This window comes from Schistocerca nitens, chromosome 2 (assembly GCF_023898315.1).
Source record: "Schistocerca nitens isolate TAMUIC-IGC-003100 chromosome 2, iqSchNite1.1, whole genome shotgun sequence".
Lineage (NCBI taxonomy): Eukaryota > Metazoa > Arthropoda > Insecta > Orthoptera > Acrididae > Schistocerca > Schistocerca nitens.
This window is the reverse complement of record NC_064615.1, coordinates 750,716,971-750,744,493: the sequence shown is the minus strand read 5'-3', so window position 1 is coordinate 750,744,493 and position 27,523 is coordinate 750,716,971. Positions and strand designations below refer to the sequence as shown.

Sequence of the window (27,523 nt, the reverse complement as noted above, 5' to 3'; positions counted from 1 at the left end):
TAAAATTTTGTCAGTCAGTATGAGTAACAACTCTAAGAGGTTTCGGTCTTATGTAAAATCAGTAAACGGTTCCAAATCGTCTGTCACTCACTGTGTGACCATACTGGCTTCGAAACGGAAGATAACAAGAGAAGACTAAAATACCGGATTCTGTCTACCGAAAGTGTTTCACCGCGGAAGATCTTAATGTAGTCCGCTTTTGAACCATCGTACGAGCGACGAAATTGTATATGCTTAGATGAAAAGTTACTACAACCACTTGGTAGCGGAAAGGCATCGCGACCAGATGATATGCCTATAAGATTCTACAAAGACGATGCGAAAGAACATCCTCTCCTTCTAGCCGCATTTTATCGTAGATCGCTGGAAAAACGAAGGTTACCTAGCGACTGGAAGAAAGCGCAGGTAATTCCCGTTTTCAAGAAGGGCTGCAGGATACTTACACACAATTGTTGATCTGTGTCGTTGAAGTCAAGCTGTTGTAGAGTTATGGTACAAGTTTTGTGCTCCAGGATTATAATGGTTTTGGAGCACGAAAATCGCATCTATAAAAATCAACATGAATTTCGCAAACAGAGATCTCTGAAACTCAACTCGCTCTGTTCCTCCATGAGATCCATAAGGCTGTAGACAACGGCACTCAGGCTCATGCCGTGTTCCTTAACTTAAGGGTGGTATTTGACACCGTTCCGCACTGCCGTTAAATGAAAAAAATACAACCTCATCGAGTATCGGACCAGATCTGGGCTGGATTCAAGACTTCCTTGCAAGGAGAACTCATCACATCGCTCTTAACGGAAGAAAATCGACAGATGCAGAAGGTAAGTACCGGAGTACCCAAAGGAAGGGTGATAGGACCGTTACTGTTTACAATGTGTATAATTGATCTAGTAGAAAGGGTGGGATGCTCTTTAAGACTGTTCACAGATGGAGGAAATGTAATTCATCCACAAAAGGAGCGATCTATAATGCACTTCTTCGACAGATGCTTGAGCATTGCTCATCAATCTGGGATCCTTATCATGCTGAAATGATAAAAAAGATGGAAAAATCCAACAAAGAGCCGGAGAGTTTCGTCACGGGTTCGTCTAGTACATCCGAGACGCTACAACAGAGGCGTTGTACACCACGGAGAGGTTTATCTGGTACTATTGAAATTTCGAGAGAGCACTTCCCTTGACGTCATCAGTCTAGATTGGATTAGATTAGATTACTTTTTCGTTCCATAGATCCGTACTGAGGAGATCCTCGTGGATGTGGAACATGTCACTTTTTTTTAAGCTGAAATAACAATACTAATACTTTGAGTATATACAATACATAATTTTTTTATGCTGAAATAACAATACTAATACACTCCTGGAAATGGAAAAAAGAACACATTGACACCGGTGTGTCAGACCCACCATACTTGCTCCGGACACTGCGAGAGGGCTGTACAAGCAATGATCACACGCACGGCACAGCGGACACACCAGGAACCGCGGTGTTGGCCGTCGAATGGCGCTAGCTGCGCAGCATTTGTGCACCGCCGCCGTCAGTGTCAGCCAGTTTGCCGTGGCATACGGAGCTCCATCGCAGTCTTTAACACTGGTAGCATGCCGCGACAGCGTGGACGTGAACCGTATGTGCAGTTGACGGACTTTGAGCGAGGGCGTATAGTGGGCATGCGGGAGGCCGGGTGGACGTACCGCCGAATTGCTCAACACGTGGGGCGTGAGGTCTCCACAGTACATCGATGTTGTCGCCAGTGGTCGGCGGAAGGTGCACGTGCCCGTCGACCTGGGACCGGACCGCAGCGACGCACGGATGCACGCCAAGACCGTAGGATCCTACGCAGTGCCGTAGGGGACCGCACCGCCACTTCCCAGCAAATTAGGGACACTGTTGCTCCTGGGGTATCGGCGAGGACCATTCGCAACCGTCTCCATGAAGCTGGGCTACGGTCCCGCACACCGTTAGGCCGTCTTCCGCTCACGCCCCAACATCGTGCAGCCCGCCTCCAGTGGTGTCGCGACAGGCGTGAATGGAGGGACGAATGGAGACGTGTCGTCTTCAGCGATGAGAGTCGCTTCTGCCTTGGTGCCAATGATGGTCGTATGCGTGTTTGGCGCCGTGCAGGTGAGCGCCACAATCAGGACTGCATACGACCGAGGCACACAGGGCCAACACCCGGCATCATGGTGTGGGGAGCGATCTCCTACACTGGCCGTACACCACTGGTGATCGTCGAGGGGACACTGAATAGTGCACGGTACATCCAAACCGTCATCGAACCCATCGTTCTACCATTCCTAGACCGGCAAGGGAACTTGCTGTTCCAACAGGACAATGCACGTCCGCATGTATCCCGTGCCACCCAACGTGCTCTAGAAGGTGTAAGTCAACTACCCTGGCCAGCAAGATCTCCGGATCTGTCCCCCATTGAGCATGTTTGGGACTGGATGAAGCGTCGTCTCACGCGGTCTGCACGTCCAGCACGAACGCTGGTCCAACTGAGGCTCCAGGTGGAAATGGCATGGCAAGCCGTTCCACAGAACTACATCCAGCATCTCTAGGATCGTCTCCATGGGAGAATAGCAGCCTGCATTGCTGCGAAAGGTGGATATACACTGTACTAGTGCCAACATTGTGCATGCTCTGTTGCCTGTGTCTATGTGCCTGTGGTTCTGTCAGTGTGATCATGTGATGTATCTGACCCCAGTAATGTCTCAATAAAGTTTCCCCTTCCTGGCACAATGAATTCACGGTGTTCTTATTTCAATTTCCAGGAGTGTAGTATGAGTATATACAATACATCGTTTGTTTCTATTAAAAAATTCGTCAATGGAGTAGAAGTAGTTGGCCACTAGTAAGTCTTTCAGGCTTATTTTAAACTGATCTTTATTTGTAACTAAATTTTTTATGTTTGCTGGCAAATTATTGAAGATGAGTGTTCCTGAGTAGTGGGCCCCTTTTTGAACTAAAGTAAGTCCTTTTAAGTCCTTGTGCAGACCATTTTTGTTCCTGGTATTGTATGTATGAACTGAGCTGTTTGTTGGAAAAAGAAATATATTATTTGGGACAAATTTCATTAAGGAGTAAATATACTGAGAGGAAGTAGTTAGTATACCCAGTTCTTTGAAGAGGTTTCTACAGGACGTCCGTGAATTTACTCCACAGATAATACGTATTACACGCTTTTGGACTCTGAAAACTTTTGTTTGACTTGAAGAGTTACCCCAAAATATTATACCATATGACATTATGGAATGAAAGTAGGCAAAGTATGCAAGCTTTTTCATTTTTATGTCACCTATGTCTGCTAACACTCGAATTGCAAATACATATTTGTTAAGGCATTTCTGCAGTTCTGTGGTGTGCTCCTCCCAACTGAATTTGCTATCAAGTTGTAATCCCAGGAATTTAAGACTGTCAACCTCTTCTATCTGCTCTTCTTCATACTTTATGCACATGCTAGGTGGAAACCTCTTACAGGTTCTGAATTGCATATAGTGAGTCTTTTCGAAGTTTAATGTCAGTGAGTTGGCTTTAAACCATTTATTAATACCCATGAAAATATCATTAGCAGATCTTTCTAGAACTGCACTCGACCTACTATTTATTGCAATACTTGTGTCATCTGCAAACAAAACAAACGCTGCTTCTGGCAGTGTAACTGATGAGAGATTATTAATATACACAAGAAAAAGCAATGGCCCTAAAATGGATCCTTGTGGGACACCACATGTAATTTCTTCCCATTCTGATGATGACTGATGACTTAATTCACTAGTCCCTTGCACTGACACCCTTTGTTTCCTGTTAGCGAGGTATGACTTGAACCATTTTGCAGCACTGCCTGTGACACCATAGAATTCCAATTTATTTAAACGAATGTTGTGGTTCACACAGTCAAATGCCTTTGACAAATCACATAAAAAACCTACCTCTTGTAATTTGTTATTTAATGAATTAAGTACATTTTCACTGTAGGTGTAAATAGCCTTCTCGATATCAGAACCCTTCAGAAATCCAAACTGTGTTCTTGATAATATGTTATTTGTGGTCAGATGGTTGAGAAGCTGCCTGTACATTACTTTTTCTAAAATTTTTGAGAATGCTGGCAAAAGTGAAATCGGTCTGTAGGATATTACTTCCTTCTACGTACGTCTCGCATAACGACCGTGACGAGAAAATTCGAGAAATAAGAGCCAATACAGAGACTTACCGACAATTATTGTTGCAACGCTCTGCTCGCGAGGGGAACTGGGTAGGGAGGATGAGCTAGTGTTACCAGAATATCTTCCGCCACCCACCGTTCGTTGGCTTGCGGAGTATGTTGCAGATTTTATAGATGTGGATGTAATGATTATCGTAACGCGTTTGCTTGAAGTATTAGTGGACGTACTTGACTACGGGCTAACAAAGAAATTTTCAGTATAGATGATTGTCTTTTCATTTATGTTATGATTTGATGAACTCTTGTCTTATTTAGGCCTAGGAAATCTGTTGGATGCCTGACTTATCACAGGTGTCTGATCGGTGCGGGCTTTCAATATTAGTTTGTCACTTCTACTCTCTATGCAAATTTCTAACGAAACAGTTGGTTGCTCACACGGGACATAAGTGAAAGACGAATCACAATTAAATTTGTCTGCTGGTAGGAACTACTATTCTTGGGGAAGACGAACTGTTCTAATCTCACTTGTGTCCATTGTTTCCAAAGGAGGCTTTCCAACAGTAGTGACAATCATCCACTCTGCGACACGGCGGGCCACTAATGGCGCGTCCTCCTAGTGTCGTTATCGTTATGGCCGTCGTTAGTAGCGCTCCCAGATCCCCTCTGACAGATGGCAGCTCCGTGACTTCCGGCGTTTATCACGCTGCTCTTTTGTGCGGCCACGACCAAGGTCGCGGGGTGGAGCGTCTCTTGGCGGCCGACGGCTCCTGGAAGGCTCTCAAGAGCGGGCTCAGCAGCCGCCCGTGATCGATAGCTCTGGCACCAGCCACCAGGCAGTACGCGCCGCCGACAAGTAGCTATGCGGAGGTTTCGTGGTGCGGAATCTCTGACACCAGAGCGGTCTTTATAAGTATCATCAGCAGATGAACAATTATCCTCTTAAATATTTTCACGAAAATTAAATTTTCTGAAAGTTAGGAAATCAGATAGGCATTTATTTAACAATAAGCATTCTGTTTATGAAGAACCTCATTCATTTCTAGACAGAACTCTTCATAAAAGTTGAATTTAAGTGTGCCTCGATATCCACACTTTATAGTCTACCATAGGGAGCGGAAAGAATGAATAAGCATGTCAGGTAACGCAGAATGTGACACATCGATTAACAGTGTTGCACAGCATCGGCCTAAATGTCTCTCTACTGGTGTTTCAGTAAAATGGTAAATATCTCTGATCACAATGAGACTTAACATCTGAGATCATCAGACCCCCGGTCTTAGTAATATATTGTTGTCCATTCCATAACATTTTCTATCGGGATCGTGGGATTACAACACTATTTGTCAATATAATATTGCCTTCCTCTTATTTTTACTACTACTGTCGTGACATGAGATGTATTGGAGAAGACAACAGGTTATATTTCTTGGTTCGCTTTCCAAGCCATACCACATACAATTCTTACTTCAGATATACAGACCTACAATCAGCAACAGCTTAAGTCTTACTGTAAAGAGGAAATTTACAGAATTTAAAATAAAGGAAAGCTACCTGCTAATAACAGAAACAGGTCTTATCGGTCACAAGTTAATGTTGAAGTATGTGTGACATTCCTCTACGTCCAGTTGCTTAACGGGTTGAAACTGAGTGTAGACACAGATAAAATAAACAAAAACCTTATTTCAGTGACAATAATGGAAAGATGGTGACCGTCAGTCGTACTATCATTTGCATTTTTCATTGCAGATCTAGATATCACCTGACTGTGTAGCTATCATCCGAGCGTTATAGATAGTCATGTATTTTCAAAGTGGTTACAACAACACATATTCCAATATGACTTAGGCATGTATAAGCATTTCTCCAATCTATAACGCACTGATGATTACTGCGACCTTAGCTGAAATCTAGATCTCCAATAATAAAAAACAGAGGATAGCACGGCCGATGCTGACCTTCTGGCAATCCTGGATTGCATTACGGTCATAGCACACAGTCGTTTTCGTGGAATCGGACATGATGATTAGTTCAGCGTGATTCAAGCTTAGAAACGTCTATGATGGTGCTGAGCTGAAGACCAAAGTGGTAGCTAGTTTTGCGTACTTCCAATCCCTGTTTGATGGACCAAAGAGGGGTATAGATTACAGAAAAATTCTAAAATTGAAGAATATTCTAACATAGAGATAGACATGAGGAAGAGGCGTCTAAAATTCTATGGCCACATAATGAGACTTCCCGATCACAGACTTACAAAAAAAAAAAATAGTAAGATACGTAGCATCCCTTGTTAATGGAGGAGAATGGATCAAAAATGTAAAGAAAGATCTGGAATTAGCCAACATTACTACTGAAGACATGAACAAAAGAAACAATTTCAAACTTAAAGTTGACAAATGGGAGGTCAAACCAGAGACAAAAGCGCCGAGAACTTGAACAAAATGGAGCGAAGAAAGAAAAGCTGAATTCTCGCAAAGAATGAAGACCTGGTGTGCAAACAAGAAGAATAAGAAGCCCCAGAAGTGAACCATCTTTACTTAGCGTCTTCCATGTTGGGAGCTTTACGACTAATAATAATAATAATTATTCATTCAGTAAAAGTGCACAGTAATATTTAACTATCTTATTTATTTTTGCATTTATTTCACCTGCTTAGGACGTTCAAGCCCTCTCTTACTTCTAATCAGATGTCCTTAGAGAGTAAACATTACTACATTACAGTGAATGAGCAGTACATAATGTCAATAAAAATAACAATAGAATACTTATTATTACAGGTGTAGTACTGACTACATATAACTTATGACTTGAGGGTCTTATTAGTATCAAGTCAATCAATTTCTTCATCACTTTCAGGATGCATAATGGCAATGATATCTCACAGAAATGTGGAGCAACATCAAAGAAATCAAATGTGGAGAAGTAGTTGACCAGTGAAATGAAGCGCGAGAAACAATGTATTTCATTAAGTAGATAACTTTACTCCTTGTAGACATCTCTGAAAATCTCCTGGAAACCCGCTCATTTCCGGTGCACGAACTACTTATCGATAGTTTTGGCTAATAATAAATACCAGTCGCATCCCAAATTTGAGCACTCTACTGTAACACAAAACGGAGAAAAAACGTCCACATTGATCCGGCAATTATTATTTACCGTACATATGGTTTGATTATCGAATCTTCAGTTACACACTGAGGTGACGAAAGTCACTGATACATCCCAATCTCGTGTCCGGCCTCCGTTTGTCTGGCGAAGTGCAGCAACTCGAAATGGCATGAACTCAACCAATCGTTAGAAGTCCCCTGCCGAAATATTGAGCCATGCTGCCTATATAACCGTCCATAATTCCGAAAGCGTTGCTGGAGGAGGATTTTGTGCACTAACGGCCTCTCAATTATGCCCCATAAACGTTCGATGGGATGCACGTCAGCCGCTCTGGGGGGCCAAACCATTCGCAGGAATTGCCCAGAATGTTCTTCAAACCAATCGCGAACAACTGTGGCTTGTTGATATGGCGCATTGTCATCCTTATAAAATCCAACTTTGTTTGGGAATATGAAGTCCGAGAATGACCGCAGATAGTGTCAAAGTAGCCGAACATAATCATCAAAGGTCGAACCAAGAGAATCCAGTCCATTTCACGTAAACATGTCCCACACCATTAAGGAGCCACAACCAGCTTCCACAGTGCCTCGTTGACAACTTGGGTCCGTGGCTTCGTGGGGTCTGATCCACACTCGACAGCTACCGTCAGTTTTTATCAGCTGAAATCGTGACTCACCTGACCAGGCCACGACTTTCCAGACGTCTAGGGTCCAACCGATATGGTCATCAGCCCAGGAGAGGCGTTGCAGTAGATATCGTGCTTTTAGCAATGGCACTTGCCTCGGTCGCCTCGTGCTATAGTCCACTAACGCCAAATTTCGCCTTACTTTCCTAACGGATACATTAGTCGCATGCCCCACACTGATTTCTGTGGTTATTTAACGCATTGTGTCTTGTCCGTTAACAATGACAACTCTACATAAACGCCGCTGCTCTCGGTCGTTAAGTGAAGGACGACGGCCACTATTTTGTCAGTGGTGAGAGGCAATGAATGAAATTTGGCATTCCCGACACACTCACGACACGGTGGATTTCGGAATATTGGATTCCCTAACGATTTCCGAAATAGAATGTCGCATGCGTCCAACTCCCATTGCCGCATTCAAAGTAAGTTAATTCCAATAGTGCGGCCATAATCACGTCTGAAACTTTTTCGCATGCATAAACTGAGAACTAGTGGCGAATCCACCAATGCAGTTGCCTCTTTACCTTGTGTACGTGATACTACCGCAATCTGTATATAATGTGTATATCGCTACACCATGACTTTCGTCAGCTCAGTGTACAGATGGTTATCTATTTATCTTTGATCGACATGAAGTGTCACTATAAATATAAAAGTAAGAAAAACAATGTTTTGTCTTTCTAGTTTGCGACAGGCACTCTCAAGCCACTTTTATTTCTCCTCGACAATTGGAACTGTTTGCTGTTGTATCCATGTGCTTGACTACGCTGAGGAGGACTCTAGAAACGTCTCCAAGTTCAAACGTTGTAATGTATTGTGCAGTATTATGTGTGTCTATGCTGGCTGGCACTAACTGTCGTATAAAATACCTCATAATAAGGCTTAACTAAGTATTTTTTTTAGGATAAACTTTCCGAGTTTATTTTCTATACGTCAATAATCTTTCGATACCATTCATTCAATGCTGATTATTTTTAACACTAGTTTTAATTGAAGTAGGTGTCTCTCTCTATTGGTATTTCCTCTTTAAATTTGAAATACTTATTTCTTAATGAACACTGCTCTTTCCAGAAAATGTTGGTAACGTGCAGTGTTATATGCTACGAAACGATTATCATATTTCACTGCACAAAAATACCAGAAATGTGGTACACATTCAGCTGACAGCTGAAAATTAGTTATGCAAGAGGATAACTGCGTAATATATTTTGACCGTTGGTGAGCAGACAATTGAACACTTTAGCTGTGCGTCGGTGGTTGTAATTTCATTTGATGCATTGTCCTCGGAGCTGGTCACCGTCATCAGCGAGGACGCGCGTGAGTCAGCGCGTGTTGGAATCCGCGTAAGTACCTAGACCAGGAGTATTCAACTGCCACTCAGTTTTGTTTCTCTGTTAGTAGCAAAATGTTATAACAGCCCACCAGTACCAAAGTAGTGGTATTTATAAAGTAGGGAAGCAACCTTACGTTACAAAATTCATAAAGCAGAGGCGCAAAAAGTTAAATTTGTAAATTTCTGGTAAGTTCCTGTGGGACCAAACCGCTGAGGTCATCTGCCCCTAGGCTTACACACTACTTAATCTAACTCAAGCTAACTTAAGCTAAGGACAACAAACACACTACTGCCCGAGGAGCAAGTTAAAGCATATAATAACAATAATTACTTACAAAATACATTATGACAAAGTTTTATGAAAATCTAATGAAATAATGTTTAACAGGCAAGCGTCTACGGCACAGTATGAAAGTTCAAATGGCCATTAATGAGGTGTAGGGACCAGGTAGCTACTACTGAGCTAGGCCGTGCAGTACCGTAATGTAATTCTCGTTATGTGCGAAGCGATAATGTTTACACTGATGCTTTATTGTAGTGTGGTTTCAATGTTGTGAAAAATCGGATGAAAAATATTTTTATGGGAGCGTTCTGTACTCGCTAAACCACCATCTGGTCATCTAATTAAATGGTATACACACTGTGGTCTTCTAACTGAATTCCAACTCCCCTGCTGACGCGTTGAAGTATTTCAGTGCGACGCGTATTCTGTAAAATCCCAAACTGTGATGAGATTAGAAAAGATTACTGCACGCTACAGCCATAAACTTTTAGAAACATCCATGACAATGTAAAACAAGCATCGCGTGTGTTCTACATGGATATTAACATTAATGAACAAATTTTTAGAAACATCCATGGCAATATAAAACAAGCATCACGTGTGTTCTACGCTGACATTAACACTAATGAACTTGATTCTTTAAAATTATCTCCAGTTTGAAGTCCTGTCCAACAATAAATTTTCATCTGAATAGTCACATATGTAAGCAGACTTAGACTCACTTTCCGGCGACTTACTAACACAGTGTAAATATACGAAAACAAAATATTCGCTGAAACACAAAAATAAGTTACGTAAGAGACGACGAGGAAAAATTTCAGTTAGAAATGTCATTTTTTTCAGAGCGTAACTATAAATTCGGCTAACTACATTTTAACGCTTTTTAGAGTCACAGCACTTAAATAAGTGTACTGAAGTAGAATTGTGTGTTGTAAGCTAATGTCATGTACATCCTACAAGTAGTACTATTCTGTCTATCTCGAAAAAAGTATCACAGAAACAAATGAAATAAGGATGCAGTAAAGATCATCAGAAGTGCCTGTTATGTCTAGATTCACTCACCACGCTGCAGTACAGGGTGGGCGAGAAGTCCCATGTAACAACTGTGTGTATCAGATATTGTTATGCACGTTGGTAGCTATGTTATTTATTATCAGTTGGAATTCATGTTTACATGTTTTCGCTGTCGCAGTCGAGACAGAGTATTGCAGCATTCCAAGATTTCCAGGACTGAATAAGGCCTCACAGCGAAAGACAGCGCTTCTGGGTTGGGAAGGACGTGCTTTTGCTTTTGGCAGTGTTAAAGGCAGGCCGCGGAGTGGAAGGAAGAAAACTCCTAGAAGAAACATGTGCCGGAGTCTCTGCTTCGACTGAATTATCTCCTATGAAATGGACAAGTAAACGTGCTTCGGGACTCGGAACACCGAGGACAACAACGCGAGACCACGTGAAAACAAACTTAAGGTCAGAACTTTTCGACTGACGTTCGTAAACGAATCATCAGGAATGCACCTGTTTTAGCATGCTGTGCCTTGTTAACTCAATTTCCAAATGCAATGAACCGTGCGCCAAGGTTGTATCTTGAGATAAAATTCCATTTATCGCAGCCCACGTGTTAGAAATATTGTCGTTTGGGTCAAAGCGAATCCTCATTACACAGTCGAGTTAGAAGGGAACCCGCCTCGCCTAATGATATGGGCAGCGATGACATCACAACATCTACCAGGACAGCAATTTTTTAAATGACTATGAATGGACAAATTATTAACATGGTCAACACTTCAGCTTGAGCAAAAGGGGCTCACAGGATACATTTAGTTTCAGCAAGGTGGCGAACCTCTCACTACACTCTTGCAGCGTGCAAGTTCCTAAATAAACATTTTCCAGGACCGTGGATAGGCCGTGGTTCATCAGCAACACCAGCTCCCTTGAAATGTCCACCAAGAAGTTCTAACCTAATCACACCCGACAACTCTTTATGGGTAGTCATTAAGGCGCGTGTATCTCCACGTCGTTATACTACGTACAAACGAAGAACTCCAAAACGCTGTTGAGGGTGCATTTCGCACTTGCTCAGAAATAGGTCAGTAAGAACATGGAGGCTTACTGAAATGTGTTTACACTGTGATGGGGAACATACCGATGTATTGGAGGTCTAATAAGTATGAAGTCCTTCTGCTAAAACAATTCAAATCAATTAGCATTCGATACTAGGTGGTATGGGGACTTCTCGCTCACCCAATATAGAAGTGAATTCGACTGTCAGGATGTGAGGCGGTAAATTACAATTATTCGGTACAATGGAATAAAGAATACATATTTACGAATTTTTTGACTAAATGTATTAATTGAAAATTTCAATGTTACTGCTTCTCTCACGAAGTTACTGATAATTTCGCAATGAATTCCAGGAATTAAATTCACATTTTTAGGAGAAGTAATCTATAAATAATGTAATATACTAAGATATATAACACAGCTGCGCAATGGCGTGTTCGTGTAAGCGCGATGTACACCCTCATGGCTCTACATTGTGATCAACAGTTACAGAATTTGTATATCAATATGTTCCTCGATGTATTAATCATTTATCCTGCAGATGAGAATATAACCCCTGAAATGTTTTTTTGATTTACTCAGTAAAATAAAATGAAATAACGTCCCCCCCCCCCCCCCCTTGAAGCATGGAAGTTCCCGAGGAGGGGTGGCCCGCGCGCCTCAGCGATGGACATGATCGTACCGTAGGTGCAACCACAACGGAGGAGTATCTGTGGAGAGGCCAGACAAACATGTCCTCCTGAAGAGGGCAAGCAGCGTTCTCAGTAGCTGCAGGGGCAGCAGTCTGGATGTTTGACAGATCTGGCCTTGTAACATCAGCCAACGAGGCTTGCTGTGCTGGTACTGCGAACGGTTAAAAGCAACTTTTCTCGAACACATGCAGCTCAACTGTGTGGTTGGATGGTGCTGACATTTTCTCGGGTAAAACATTCCGTAGGTAAAATAGTCCCCTGTTATAATATGTGGGTGGGGACTACAAATGAGGATGCCGTTAGCAGGAAAACATAAAAAGGCATTCTACGGCTCGGGGCATGAAATGTTGAGCCCTTAATCTGGCAGATAGTTTAGAGAATTTGTAAAAAGAAGTTAATAGATTCAAGTAGGATATAATGGGAATTAGTGAAGTTCGGTGGCGGGATGAACAGAACAATCAGGTAAGAACATGGTTGTAAATACAAAATGCAATAGGGAAGTTTTACTAGTCCGTCAGTAAAGTACCTAATGATGGCCAAAGTAGAGAGAGTATAAAACGTGAACTGGTAATAGGAAGGTGAAACGTGAACGAAAAGCAGTCTTCAGACAGGAAAAGAGTAGAAGCCTTTGAAATGTGGTGCTGCAGAAGAATACTGAAATTTATATGGGTAGATCACGTATCTAACGAGGAGGTGCTGAATAGAAATGAGGAGAAAAGAAATTTGTGGCAGAACTACATTACATGAAGGGGTCGGTTAGTAGGACAGAGTCTCAGATATCAAGCAAATATCGGTTTAGTGTTGGAGGAAAGTATGGGGAGGTAAAATTGGAGAGCGAGACCAAGAGACGAATATAAGCAGGTTCAAACGGATGTAGGTGTTCGGAGATGAAGAGGTTTGCACAGGCTAGAGCAGCGTGAAGAGCTGGATCAAACCACTCTTCCGACTGTAGAAGACAACGACATACAAAACAAAAACTTAAATGTTAATTTCGATACGTTCTCTAACATACAGTATAAAGCGATTTTATTGAAATAGTCCATCTATAAATAAATATTTGTGTTACAATTTTTCTTTGTCCACCGCCCTTAATATGATAATTTATCTACAGTGTAATGTGAAAGTGATTGTGTGTAAGGTTCATTCAACAGCCAGTTAAAACATTTATGATTACTCTACGTCGAAATGCTCTTGTACTTAATTTCATTTGAAAGGTAATCTTACTATTTAAAGAAGGTTGGAGACAAATAGAGATTGCTTGAATGCCTTTATTAGAACTCTGAAACTATGGGAAACACTACCACTCGCATTTGGAATTTTTGGCTGCAATGCACCATTTTACTAGTGATAGAGTTGTCTTCTTTGACCGGTGCGGAGGCAGTTGGTTAAATGATACAACGATATACACGCCCATATCTCGAAAGAAAGGCGCAGTTCTTCAACACCGGAAATTGCAGAAATTTTTCAGTCCTACTGTAGTAAAAGCGAAGCAATTTTGCGAAAAACAGGCATTGTAAAAATTAGTGTTGTTTTAAAATTTCTTGTTGAACTTGTCATACTCCGAAAGTATATTTAAACAAAGGACTGACACATATAAACATTGAGCGACACAACAGGTATTTATAAATACAGAAATGTAGAAATCGTATTTTTCGGATATGAAAAGCAAATATTGATTTCCGCTTAATGTAATTGAACTGGTCTGTTTATCCCACGGAGTTCACCATGCAGAGCTATAAGAGATGCAGAATCAGTTTAGTGTGTCTGCAGTATTTTTAACGCTAATAGTTAACAAGTATAATTCACATGCTTCATTATCATATAGCCGGCCGGAGTGGCCGAGCGGTTAAAGGCGCTACAGTCTGGAACCCCACGACTGCTACGGTCGCAGGTTCGAATCCTGCCTCGGGCATGGATGTGTGTGATGTCTTTCGGTTAGTTAGGTTTAAGTAGTTCTTAGTTCCAGGGGACTTATGACCACAGCAGTTGAGTCCCATAGTGCTCAGAGCCATTTGAACCATTTGAACCATTATCATATAATTACGTTTCAACGTCTGCGTTGACAGTATCAGATAGGTGCTCCAAAAGACGTGTCAATGGCCACTCATCAATATTTCTTTAACATAAAATTATTGCATGGCATTTTTGGCTAAAATCTTCTCTACTATTTTAGTCTCTTTAAAGAACCTGTTCTTACATCACCCTTTGTCAATACGTGGGCTCTCAACTGTAACTCTTTAGTGCAAGAGACTGATTCTACGAAACATCCACAGCTGCATATATACTCCGCAAGCCACCATACGGTATGTGGCGGAGGGTACTTTGTACCACTACCATTCATTTCCTTCCCTGTTCCACTCGCAATTAGAACGAGGGAGAAACGACTGTCAGTATGCCTCCATATGAGCCCTAATTTCTAGTATCTTCGTCGTCCTTACATGCATCGTATGTTGGTGGCAGGTGGATCGTTTGGCAGTATGCTTCAAATGCAGTTCTCGAAATTTTCCTAATAGTATTTCTCGAACGGTACGTCGCCTTCCATCCAGGAATTCTCATTTGAGTTCGTGAAGCATCTCCGTAACACGTGTTGTTCGAACCTACTGGTAACATATCTAGCAGCCCACCTATGTATTGCTCCTATGTCTTCTTTCAATCCGACCTGGTACGGATCCCAAAACATTCGATCAGTACTCGAGAATAGGTCGCAGCCGCGTCCTATATGCGGTCACCTTTAAAGGTCTATCGCTAAAATTCTCCCAATAAACTGAAGTCGACCATCCGCTTCCCCTACCACAGTTACCACATGCTCGTTCCATTTCATATCGCTCTGCAACATTACGCCCACATATTCAGACGACATAACTGTGTCAAGCAGGATACCCGTAATACTGTATCCGAATAACCGTAATACTGTATCCGAAAATTACAGGTTTGTTCTCCCTACTCATCCACATTAACTTACATTTTCCCACACTTACAGCTAGCTGTCATTCATCACAGCAACTATAAGTTTGTCTAAGTTGTCCTGTATCTTCCTACAGTCGCTCAACTTCCACAGCTACAGCACAGCATCATCAGCAAACAACCGCAGATTGCTGCTTACCCTGTCCGCCAAATCATTTATGTACACTCTTGGAAATTGAAATAAGAACACCGTGAATTCATTGTCCCAGGAAGGGGAAACTTTATTGACACATTCCTGGGGTCAGATACATCACATGATCACACTGACAGAACCACAGGCACATAGACACAGGCAACAGAGCATGCACAATGTCGGCACTAGTACAGTGTATATCCACCTTTCGCAGCACTGCAGGCTGCTATTCTCCCATGGAGACGATCGTAGAGATGCTGGATGTAGTCCTGTGGAACGGCTTGCCATGCCATTTCCACCTGGCGCCTCATTTGGACCAGCGTTCGTGCTGGACGTGCAGACCGCGTGAGACGACGCTTCATCCAGTCCCAAACATGCTCAATGAGGGACAGATCCGGAGATCTTGCTGGCCAGGGTAGTTGACTTACACCTTCTAGAGCACGTTGGGTGGCACGGGATACATGCGGACGTGCATTGTCCTGTTGGAACAGCAAGTTCCCTTGCCGGTCTAGGAATGGTAGAACGATGGGTTCGATGACGGTTTGGATGTACCGTGCACTATTCAATGTCCCCTCGACGATCACCAGTGGTGTACGGCCAGTGTAGGAGATCGCTCCCCACACCATGATGCCGGGTGTTGGCCCTGTGTGCCTCGGTCGTATGCAGTCCTGATTGTGGCGCTCACCTGCACGGCGCCAAACACGCATACGACCATCATTGGCACCAAGGCAGAAGCGACTCTCATCGCTGAAGACGACACGTCTCCATTCGTCCCTCCATTCACGCCTGTCGCGACACCACTGGAGGCGGGCTGCACGATGTTGGGGCGTGAGCGGAAGACGGCCTAACGGTGTGCGGGACCGTAGCCCAGCTTCATGGAGACGGTTGCGAATGGTCCTCGCCGATACCCCAGGAGCAACAGTGTCCCTAATTTGCTGGGAAGTGGCGGTGCGGTCCCCTACGGCACTGCGTAGGATCCTACGGTCTTGGCGTGCATCCGTGCGTCGCTGCGGTCCGGTCCCAGGTCGACGGGCACGTGCACCTTCCGCCGACCACTGGCGACAACATCGATGTACTGTGGAGACCTCACGCCCCACGTGTTGAGAAATTCGGCGGTACGTCCACCCGGCCTCCCGCATGCCCACTATACGCCCTCGCCCAAAGTCCGTCAACTGCACATACGGTTCACGTCCACGCTGTCGCGGCATGCTACCAGTGTTAAAGACTGCGATGGAGCTCCGTATGCCACGGCAAACTGGCTGACACTGACGGCGGCGGTGCACAAATGCTGCGCAGCTAGCGCCATTCGACGGCCAACACCGCGGTTCCTGGTGTGTCCGCTGTGCCGTGCGTGTGATCATTGCTTGTACAGCCCTCTCGCAGTGTCCGGAGCAAGTATGGTGGGTCTGACACACCGGTGTCAATGTGTTCTTTTTTCCATTTCCAGGAGTGTATATAGAGTACAACAGCGGTCCCGTCACACTTCCCTGGGGCACTCCTCACGATACCATTGTTCCTCATGAACACTTGCCGTAGCGGTCAACGTACTGCGTTCTGTTACTTAAGAAGTCTCCGAGCCACTTCCATTGATGTGGTTGGACTGTAATATAGCGGCTTTCTCTGCCCCGATGAATTTAGTTATTTAGTTTCTGAATACAGTGTATTGTTAAAAATGGTTCAAATGGCTCTGAGCACTATGGGACTTAACATCTGAGGTCATCAGTTCCCTAGACATAGAAGTACTTAAACCTAACTAACCTAAGGACATCACACACATCCATGCCCGAGATAGGATTCGAACCTGCGACCGTAGCGGTTCTATGCTTACTGAGAGTCGAACGCCGCACACATGGTTATGAAGACACGTTAATAATCAAATTCTTATTCAGCAGTAGCTAGGAGTAGCATGTTCAGTTGCAAACCTTAAAGATTCGAACGTGCCACCGTAGCAGCAGCGCGGTTCTGCACTGAGGCGCCTAGAAGCGCTCGGCCACAGCGGCCGGCAGTGTATTGTTAGTATCGGTGTTAAAGTACTAATGCTTTGAAAACTTTTGACATCTCAGAGCATTAAAGTGTCGCAAGGCAACACGCTTTGGACAGCCTCGTGTTTTGCGATATCCTTAGCAATACCGACCGCGTAAACAAATGAGTTTAGTTGTTGAAAATCACGTTAGTTACTCAGTGGTTTGTAGAATGCGGCAAAACGCACACAAAGGGAATGTGCTGAGAAATTTAACCTCGTGGATATTTGTACAAAAATAAACTCCTTCGATACTGTTAGAAATCACGATATACAGTGATCCATTAAGTTACATAGTAGAGATGCTTCAAATGTAACAGATTTTTGGATACATAGTCCGAAGTTTTGAACGTTGGTATGAATTAAAGAAAAGAAAAATAACAAACCTGGCCTACATCAACCAGCCGGCTCTATTGTGGATTGCGTATTTGGTTTGTATAATTTAGAATATTATTTTTACTCTGGGAAACAAATCACAGCAAACAATAAGAGGAGCTACAGAGACTAAAGGATGAATATGTAAAGTAAATGATCTTATAAATTCTCATAAATAGACCTATTAATAACCTTTACGGTAATAAATGAAATACACACCTTGGGGCTATAATGTCTTTTAAGGCATTCGCCAAAAAACTAGTTCTAATAAAAAGTTATTTTACAATAATTCTGAATATCAAAATAGGCACACAAAAACGGAATATAAACGTTACTAGAAAACGTTTAAGATGTAATTGTTTTCGTATTTGTATGTATTATCAAGACAATAAGAGACTAGAAGTTTTTGAAATTTGATGCTACAGAAGAATGCTGAAGATTAAATGAGTATAGCGAGCAACTAATCAGTAGGTGCATAATCAGATTGGAGAAAAAGAAAAATTTTCCAAAACTCACTAAGGGAAGCGATCAATAGATGGACAGTTCGTGAAGCATCAATAAATTGTCAGTTTTGTAGTGGAGAGAACTTTGTAGGTTAAATTTATAAAGAAACATCAAGGGATGAATGCAGTAAACAGATTAAATGGGTATAGGTTACAGTAGTTATCCGAAGAGACTAACACAGAGCCGGCCAGAGTGGCCGAGCGGTTCTAGGCGCTACAGTCTGGAACCGCGCGACCGCTACGGTCGCAGGTTCGAATCCTGCCTCGGGCATGGATGTGTGTGATGTCCTCAGGTTAGTTAGGTTTAAGTAGTTCTAGGGGACTGATGAACTCAGACGTTAAGTCCCATAGTGCTCAGAGCCATTTGAACCATTTTAGACTAACACAGGACAAGCTCGAGTGGAGATATGTACCAAACCAAACCTCAGACTGAAGATCAAAACAAAACTGATACCAACGATCATTCCTTTACTTTCTACAAATCTAACAGAGACGGTTAATGAGCCGAAAAGAGAAAGTGAAGAAACGTATGTACAGCAGCTATTAAGTCACGCAGTCAGGAGTGCCATCAGTAATGGAAAAGAAAACTAATTCCGAGTAGCCCGTCATTAAGCAGCCTAGGGTTTTCGACATGTGATTTGCTATTATTGTAAGTCAGAATGGAAACATCCTTTACAGGTCCGTAAACTAGGAGGTTCGGCTTCTGTTGTGTAACTGGAAGGAATAAACAATGAAAAGATACGAGCATGTCCATATGTCCGCGAACAATGCGGGAAGATATAAATATTTGCACTTCGTACAAGTGTAGGGTTAATGACCTTTGATAACGCGACAACTGGGTCGCCCCTGGAACCCATGTGATACGAATTCCTGTGATAACAACGACTGTAGTAGTCACGTTGTCACAGATGACTTTGATTTAGTGGATACCTAAAGCGAAATGCAGTTTGTTTACAAAAAGAAATGCTCAGTAGATATTTGTACGATATATGCCGGATTACTCCTCTAGTTTGTGGACTCCGTATCAGTTCATATGAATACAGAATACCAGGAGCATACAGAATAGGGAATAGGAACGCCTACAGGCATCTATGTCACACGTCAGTGTGGAACGTAACACCTGAGAAATCTCAACTGACAGACATTCGAAGAAAGAGGCTTAATAACTCGCGGGGAGCAATTCCCCCTCTACTGCATATATCTATATTAATGCGACCATGCATACTGGCGTGCAAACATCGGTTTATCAACACTGATTCATTAAATAATGCAGGAAGGAACCTTGACGCATGGCACAATGAGAAGACATCTCTGCCACATTCTTTATTGTGATTTACAGAGTATGAACATCTAAGTACACAAATGAACGTGATCACGCACCGAAAACGTATTATTTGAGTCGGTATTCACGACTAGAAGAAGGGATCGGTAAATAGAACACTTTCTGAGAGATCAAGAGATCACCAGCTTAGTACTGAAGAAACGTGTGGAGGGTAAGATTAGCACAGATTCAGACGAATATATGCTGCAGTAGTTATTCGGAGAGGAAGAGGCTTGTATAGGATACAGTACCATGGAGAGCTGCATAAAAGTAATCTTCTGACTGAAGTCACAACAACGAAATAACAGTCACGGAAAAAAAAAGAAAGGAACTAACAAACCGGACGTGACTTAACGAATGATGGATTTACTCGACGTGTTACAAATTTCTTGTTAATGGAATAATAAGGAACTACTAAATACTTTATATTTTTCGTGCACATTAAAATCCTGATCGTAAAAAAAAAAATCAGCGTTAACGTACCTCGCACGCTTCAGAAAATAGATTTTTTTTGTTTTCCACCTCAAATCGATATTTAGAGTTTTCTGAACAAAATAGTGGTTAAAAGCACTGAATTGGACATCAGGAAGTTGTGTAAAAATCGAATATCTCTCGGTGTGCGTCCTCACCTATGTTACCACAAGTTTCACAAGTCAATATTGTCATTAGACTCCTGTTTGATACCAGCTGATCTTCAAGTTGGCAGCCCTCTTAGAGAATATGTTTTCCCTTGTGTATATTTGGCCTTCGAGCGTTATTTGCCTCATAAACTTTTCTGTAGTTTGAGTTGTTGCTATTTTGTCATCCTCGAAAGTTATTGTGCATGTAATTTGTTTTAGTTAGGGACAGTTAGCAGGTGTCAAGTTTTTGGGTAACTAGGAATATATCCTGGATTTAATATTTCATCAGTTTTGGAAATTGATTCCAAGAGAGTGACCGAGGCTGAAGAATGGTCCCTAGAGGTAAATAAAGACGCCAGAATAACAAGGAGGAACAAGAAAAGGAAGAGTGAAGATGAGGAACATGTAAACCAAGAAGATTAGGCAACTGTAAATTATTAGGAACAGCAGAAATGAGTCACAAATCCAATTTCACACTGAACTGAACTTCACGAGAATAAAGTTTTCTGGTACATTTAATTTTTTGCACAGAGATATATTTAAGCTAGAGGTCTGAAATTTTTAGTTTTGCTTCAGTGTACTATTTTGAAGAAAATAGTCTACAGACACTAAAATAATATCAACAGGAATTAAATTACTTGCTGATTAATTATAAAAAGGTAATATTGATTTTGATATCAGATATAAATATTTCTAGAATTAAAAATTGTGACTGAAATGACATCATGTTACTCTAATTTTTAGATATACATGTAGTTAATGTGTATTTAAAGTTTCAAGTATCTAAGTAAGACAGTTAGTCAGAGCATAGATTCCAAGTATGGGATAATATATCAAAATGTAATTTACTGATCTTCAAAAAAACTATTAAAAAAAGGGCAACCTGAGAACTAGCGTTATCAAAGTATTCAGAAATAAACACGCTTATAGTCTTACAATTTCCATCCTACAAAGAGTTCACGTTATTTAGTTAGAGCCCTGTAATCTTCATGAACTTTTATTTTGTATTTGTCCAGGGGTTCACAGGAAAGTTAAGATTAAAGTAGTCAGCAATAACTGACACTTTGTTGACAATGATTTTCATAGCTGTAAGTCAGAGACCAAACCGTCTCATCAAGACGGATAGCATAAGAAGGAGATGGCTACAAAACACGAAACAATTCCCCAGTCATTCAGACACAATATTCAGTCGTAAAGAAAACAAAGAGATTAAAGTTAATGGCTGTGTTATAGAGTCATCGATATTCACCACAAGGCTCCTTGTCATTTTCAAATTTCTACAGATTCCGACTTACCAGCGATGAACACAGCGAGCGATACCGCCGCGATGCGCGCCATGTCGGGAGAGGCGGCGTTATCTGAGCTGAGCCGGGCTGAGGTGAGCGCGTGGCGGCGCCTGGCGTCGCACTGGAGGCGCCGCCGCTGGAGACGACGCCGGCAGCATCGCCGCCGCTGGGACGCTGGGCCGGCAGCCGCTCGCCGCGGCTAACACGCACGCGCGCCGCCGTGCCAGCGCATGCGCACAGAGGAGCCTCCCGCCACATACCTACACAATACAAGTCATGTGGCTAATGTGCAACAGGCCTGAGATACCTCACATTCTGCCGTAAAATCCAGCAAAGACATCATCCTGAACATGACCCTCTTTGACTTTGCCGCCCACAACAAAGCGTGATTAATATTCACGACGAGTGTCCAGGAAAGCTCTCTGAAGAGCAAAAGAGCATTGTTTGCAGAGATGATTTTGCCTTTTGGTTTGAAGCCACTTGGACGGTATCAACCAAAGGCTTCATCGAATCTATGCAGATTTTTGGACCTGCAATATCGGCTGTGGAATTGTAGGACTCTCTTGAGAGGTCAGGGTTCCACTACACAAAGGAAGTAGCTACTCGGGTAGCAGAGTAATTGTAGAGTGTTCATGGGTTCTTTTGCTAGGCTACGCGGTAGTTTGAGGTACTCTGATGCACACTTACCAATCGATACGCAGATAGTGAAATCAGGACCCTATGACTCTCAACAGTTGTAAATTGTCGGAATATTTGTAAGAAAATTCTCGAATTTACTTGCTACCCGGAAACTTCTCGCAGTCAGTATTTTGTTTATTCCCGAGAGGTGGCTGAAAACCGAAATAGAAAGCTCTACGATATTTAGAGGCCATAGGAGAGGGAGTGTTCATTGGAGTCGACAAAAATAATGTCTCTAATGAGGTCGAAATTGAGTGAAAGTGAAGTTATCTGGTCGCCTGTAAGAGGTCAAGGTGATTCCGAGTTAATTGATACATGTTTTTACCAGCCACCCGATTCCGCTGTGACAGTTCTACAGTCATTCAAAGAATGTATCGTCAGTATCTCGTAAATACCCACTAGTTGGAAGCAACTTAAATCTGGAAAGTGTGTTCCATCTGTAAAAGAGACCACATATAGGACATTAGCGCAACCTATTCTTGAATACTACTCGGATGTATCCGCACTATGTCAGATCAAAGGAAGCAAGTACAAGCGGAATGCTAGATCTGTTACTCATAGGTTCCCACATGAATCAAGTATTATGGTGATGCTTCAATGGGAATCCCTGGAGAGAAGGCGACCCTCTTTTCGATGAACGCTACTGAAAAAATATAGGGAACTGGCATCTGAAGCTGACCCCAAAACGATTCAAATGGCTCTAAACACTTTGGGACTTAACATCTGAGGTCATCAGTCCCGTAGACTTAGAACTACTTAAACCTAACTAATTTACGGACATCACACATCCATACCCGAGGCAGGATTCTAACCTGTGACCGTAGCAGCCGCGTGCTTCCGAACTGAAGCGCCTAGAACCGCTCGACCATAGCGGCCGGCTCCAGAACGATTCTATTGCCATCAACATACATTTCGCGTAAGGTCTACGAACATAAGATACGAGAAATTAGGGCTCATATGGAGGTATACAGACAGTTGCTTTTCTCTCGCTCTGAAACAGGAAGGGAAATGACTGGTACGCACCGTGATGTGTCTTGCGGAGTATTTATGTAGATGTAGATGTAGATGTAGAGTAAACTTATTATGCAACATTCAAAACAGCTTGTAATGGTATTGCGCGTTAGGTTGTACGGAGGAATACTTTTTTTAAAGAAATTCGATATGTTACGCCATTTCTGAGTTCATTCGCATTGAAGTTAGCCTATTTGGATGTAGCGCGCTCAAGTTCGAGCGGCCTAGCGGATACAATTAGTGTCAGTTATTCTCATATCGTAGATGATAGCGCACGAGACCGCTCAGCCTTTGGGTCAGGTTCGATCCTTGCTATCGTCTCATAACCAGTATTTGTAGTCCTCTCTTGTTCGGTTTTAGGAAACCAAACGAAGAACACGTATGGCCATACCGTCTCTGGCGGGCAACTTGAATGTTCGCTCTCAATATCTTGATTCGCTAACTTCAATCGTAATTAACTCGTAACGATTTTTTTTCTTATGAATTCTTCCCCAGCAAAACCTACCCTTCACCACCATTACAATTTTTTCAGATTTTATATAAGTAACTGACTAAAAGAGTGATCAATAATTAAGGATCAGTTTAGTGGCTTTAGAAACAAATCGGTCGACAAATACTCAGCTTCAGAGTTAACAGTCTGTGTTTCAGCACCGCAAGACCGCTACGGTCGCAGGTTCGAATCCTGCCTCGGGCATGGATGTTTGTGATGTCCTTAGGTTAGTTAGGTTTAACTAGTTCTAAGTTCTAGGGGACTAATGACCTCAGCAGTTGAGTCCCATAGTGCTCAGAGCCATTTGAACCATTTTTGTGTTTCAGCGACTTATGGGAAGTTCGTGAACCGTTGTAACAAGTATGTCGAGCTTCGCGCCAACTGCAGCTCACAAAAGCCAAACTGACGTTGTTGATGTATACTTTTGTGGGAACCCACCTAGTCAAAAACAAATAATTATTGGCGAATTACAGGTTGCTAGAAAACGTGTGTGCGTCGCGAGAAGCTCAACACGTTGGAATGGTGTGCTGACAATAGTAATTCCATATGAATGAACGGCTTTATGCAAGAGTTGCGTGTTCCTAGCCTAGCCTAGTGCTAGGGCAAGGATACCTACAGTTCAATGTGCGTGCTCTGTTAACTGAAGAAAAGTTTAGGCGTGTTGCTGTAATGCTGTTGGGTACAGTAAAATAAAATTTATGTTTCCACAGACATCGCTAATCGAACATTTGAGCTCATAGCTATGCCACAATATACGTAATTGCCAACAAGTGGATGAATTCACGTCATTACTGTCACATCGATGGTTAGCCTTCAGAAGAAGTTACACAGTGTAACGGCTAACCAGGCCGTCTTGACATAATGGAACTGGTAAAAGTATCCCGCAGCTGTCAACATAAGGTCAGCTGCTTTAGATCAATCTATGTCGGATAAAGACAATTTACGACATTAAGAGTAAATAAATGATAGATGTTTTAGCTAAAGAAGCCACTCAAGGTGAAGAATGAACTCATTGTGTATTCCGCAGCTAAATGTTTCCTAAGAAGAGCTTAACCTTAAGCGGGAGTAATATGGAACAAAATACTGCTTACGTTCTTCTGACGAATGATAAGAATTTCCGCCACGTGGGATTAGCCGAGCGGTCTAGGGTGCTGTAGTCATGGACTGTGCGGCTGGTCCCGGCGGAGGTTCGAGTCCTCCATCGGGCATGGGTATGTGTGTTTGCCCTTAGGATAATTTAGGTTAAGTGGTGTGTAAGCTTAGGGACTGATGACCTTAGCAGTTAAGTCCCATAAGATTTCACACACATTTGAACATTTAAGAACTTCCCCGGGCGATGTTGGCATTACAACTGCATCTGTTCAAGGAGCATCAGAACTTCTATCGTACGCCTGATCTTCAGTCACTGCTGCATCAAAAAAGCATCTACATCGCTCAGTCTTACACCGTTCCCGTTGTGTGCAAATGGTGAAGAAGAAAATGCGACGTTGCAACTCAAGCCAGGCTCGCCACAGCCGAGGACTTGAGGAACGCGTGTGATCAGATGACAAAGAAATAGGCCCCTATTAATTAAATACAGGGTTATATTCCTATGGAATACTGATCTCCTCGTTAAATTAACATTTCAGGGTACGTGATTTTGTATATCATTTTTTAATATTAATTTCACTTCGATGCATGTGTGAGTTTAAATTGAGATTTCCTGCTTAAAGGGAATGAGGAAGGTAAACAGGCTATCGTGGTCAGTCCCTGTACTTCCTGCAGAGCAGTATGCGAGAATCTAATCTGTGACGCAATCATCATGAGAGAAGAGATTACTGTAGTGTCTTTATTTGACAATGTCTGTAAAGTCTGATGCATCGAACTTTACAGACACTGTCAAATACAGACGCTGCAGTAACGCACTTCATACGAAAGCCAAGCAATCAGACGAGAAAACAAATTAAGTCTCTCCCTGTGTGGGAATCCCATAATTGTGCGAGAGCTATGGGTAGCAGACAGTGGGACATGGAAATTTGTGATGTTTGCCTGTGAAGCGAGCTCGGATAGCCGACCAGTTAATATGACCGCTCGAATAAAGCGGGAAATACAAATTCGAGTCCCGGTCCAGCACAATTATTTCCAGTAAGTCGCAGAACTGTTGCCGTTCGGCATTCACTTTTGCGAATAAATTTCATTAGTTCATGAGAGATCCTAGTAACATTTTACGAAACAGCGACAACAGATTGCGCTGAAAATTTGAAAGGCTTATTCCTTTTAGAAGGGGCTACTTGACACAGAAAGCATCCTTCTGCACATCTGTTGCCGCCTAGGCTGGGTGGGAAACCTCTGATGAACGAAGACTTTTTTCTGCTTTCTAGAGCAGTATTTAGGTCGAATGGGGTTCAGGCTGTTGCTTGTGCAGACGTTGGGTTCACTTAAACAGTTATTTTATTTAACGTCAACAGAGTAGAAATACACTATCACCAAAAACAAAATATTTCTGTACTCGTAAAGATCTTTAAGTAGATGAATATGTACAAAATATCTTCCATTAACTAGAAAAATAAAATTCAACATTTGCTCGACTGTACATATCTGGGCAATAACATCAGCAATTTACTAGTTTATTTGTTCCAATATTACTCGTATAAGTCCTGGTCCCCGACCATAACCAATCATCATATCTGTGACAATTTCACCGGTGAAACGTTAGATGGCAAAATAGCTTTCACACTTAACTAGGGTCGTAACACACAGCTATACATTTGTCTACTACTACTACCTCCGTCACCATGTCATGTGTTGACGACTTAGAAACTAACGCACTGTTGAGTTTGCGGTTATTGGAAGCCAGCGAGGGCACTGGAAGACAGGAAAACAAAGGCAAAATGCAGAGGACAGGCTCGAGTGGTAGCATTTAGGTTGCGGAAGGTAAACGGTAATGGGAAGCACAGGCGAGCTTGCAGACGCTGCTTCCATATCAACCTCGACGACCGCCTTTGAATTCTGATACGCTTCCTCCCTCCTGTGTCTGAACAGCCAGATAGCTACAAAAAACTCTGCACCAAACTACTTATGCAATATACCTTGACGGAAAAAATCGCAACACCAAAATATGATTTATGTAGAGTAATGAAATTCTGGGAATATATTTGTCTAGGTAACATATTTCAGTGATTAACATTGCAAGTAAACAGATTAATGTGAGTACTAGAAAAGCCATTGCAAATAGAAAATGCTGCTGCGTTAATAACCGGTGTAACCGTCAAAATGTTGAAAGCAACCATGCATACATGCATGCATTGTGTCATACAGAAACCAGAGGTAAGATTGTGGAATGAAGTTCGCTGTCTGTTGCACTTGGTCCATCAATACGGGAACGGCTAATGCTGGTTGTGGATGACGCTACAGTTGTCGTCCGATGATGTTCCAAACATGCTCGACTGGAGACATAGCTCGTATTCGAGCAGACAAAGGCAACCTGTCGACACTTTGTAGAGTATGTTGGGTTGCAACTGCGATATGTGGGTGAGCGCTATACCATTTGAAAACACCTCTTGGAATGCTGTTCACAACAGTTCGAATCTCCAGACTAACGTACAGATTTGCAGTGAGTGAGTGTGGGACAACCACGGCAGTGCTCCTGCGGTAATGCGGCAGACCACAGCTCCAGATGCAGGTCCAGTGTCTAGGCCGCAGGGAGATTGGTTCAGGCGCAGCCAATACACGGCAATCACTGGCACCGAGGGAAAACCGAAGAGATCTGTACTCCACCATCCAATGAGCTCTCGTTTGACATCGCTGAAGTTGTAAATGGCTGTG

The 27,523-nt window shown here is 42.6% G+C and overlaps 1 protein-coding gene across 1 annotated transcript in view; it reads right to left on the bottom strand.

The window, feature by feature from the left end:
* The window catches only part of LOC126234604 (uncharacterized), an 85,550-nt gene extending 63,856 nt beyond the window's left edge, over positions 1-21,694 (bottom strand). The window contains exon 1 of the mRNA XM_049943328.1: positions 21,550-21,694. Coding sequence (XP_049799285.1) covers positions 21,550-21,592 — 43 coding nt within the window. The 5' untranslated portion in view covers positions 21,593-21,694. The remainder of the gene's footprint in view (positions 1-21,549) is intronic.
* Positions 21,695-27,523: the final 5,829 nt, after the last annotated feature.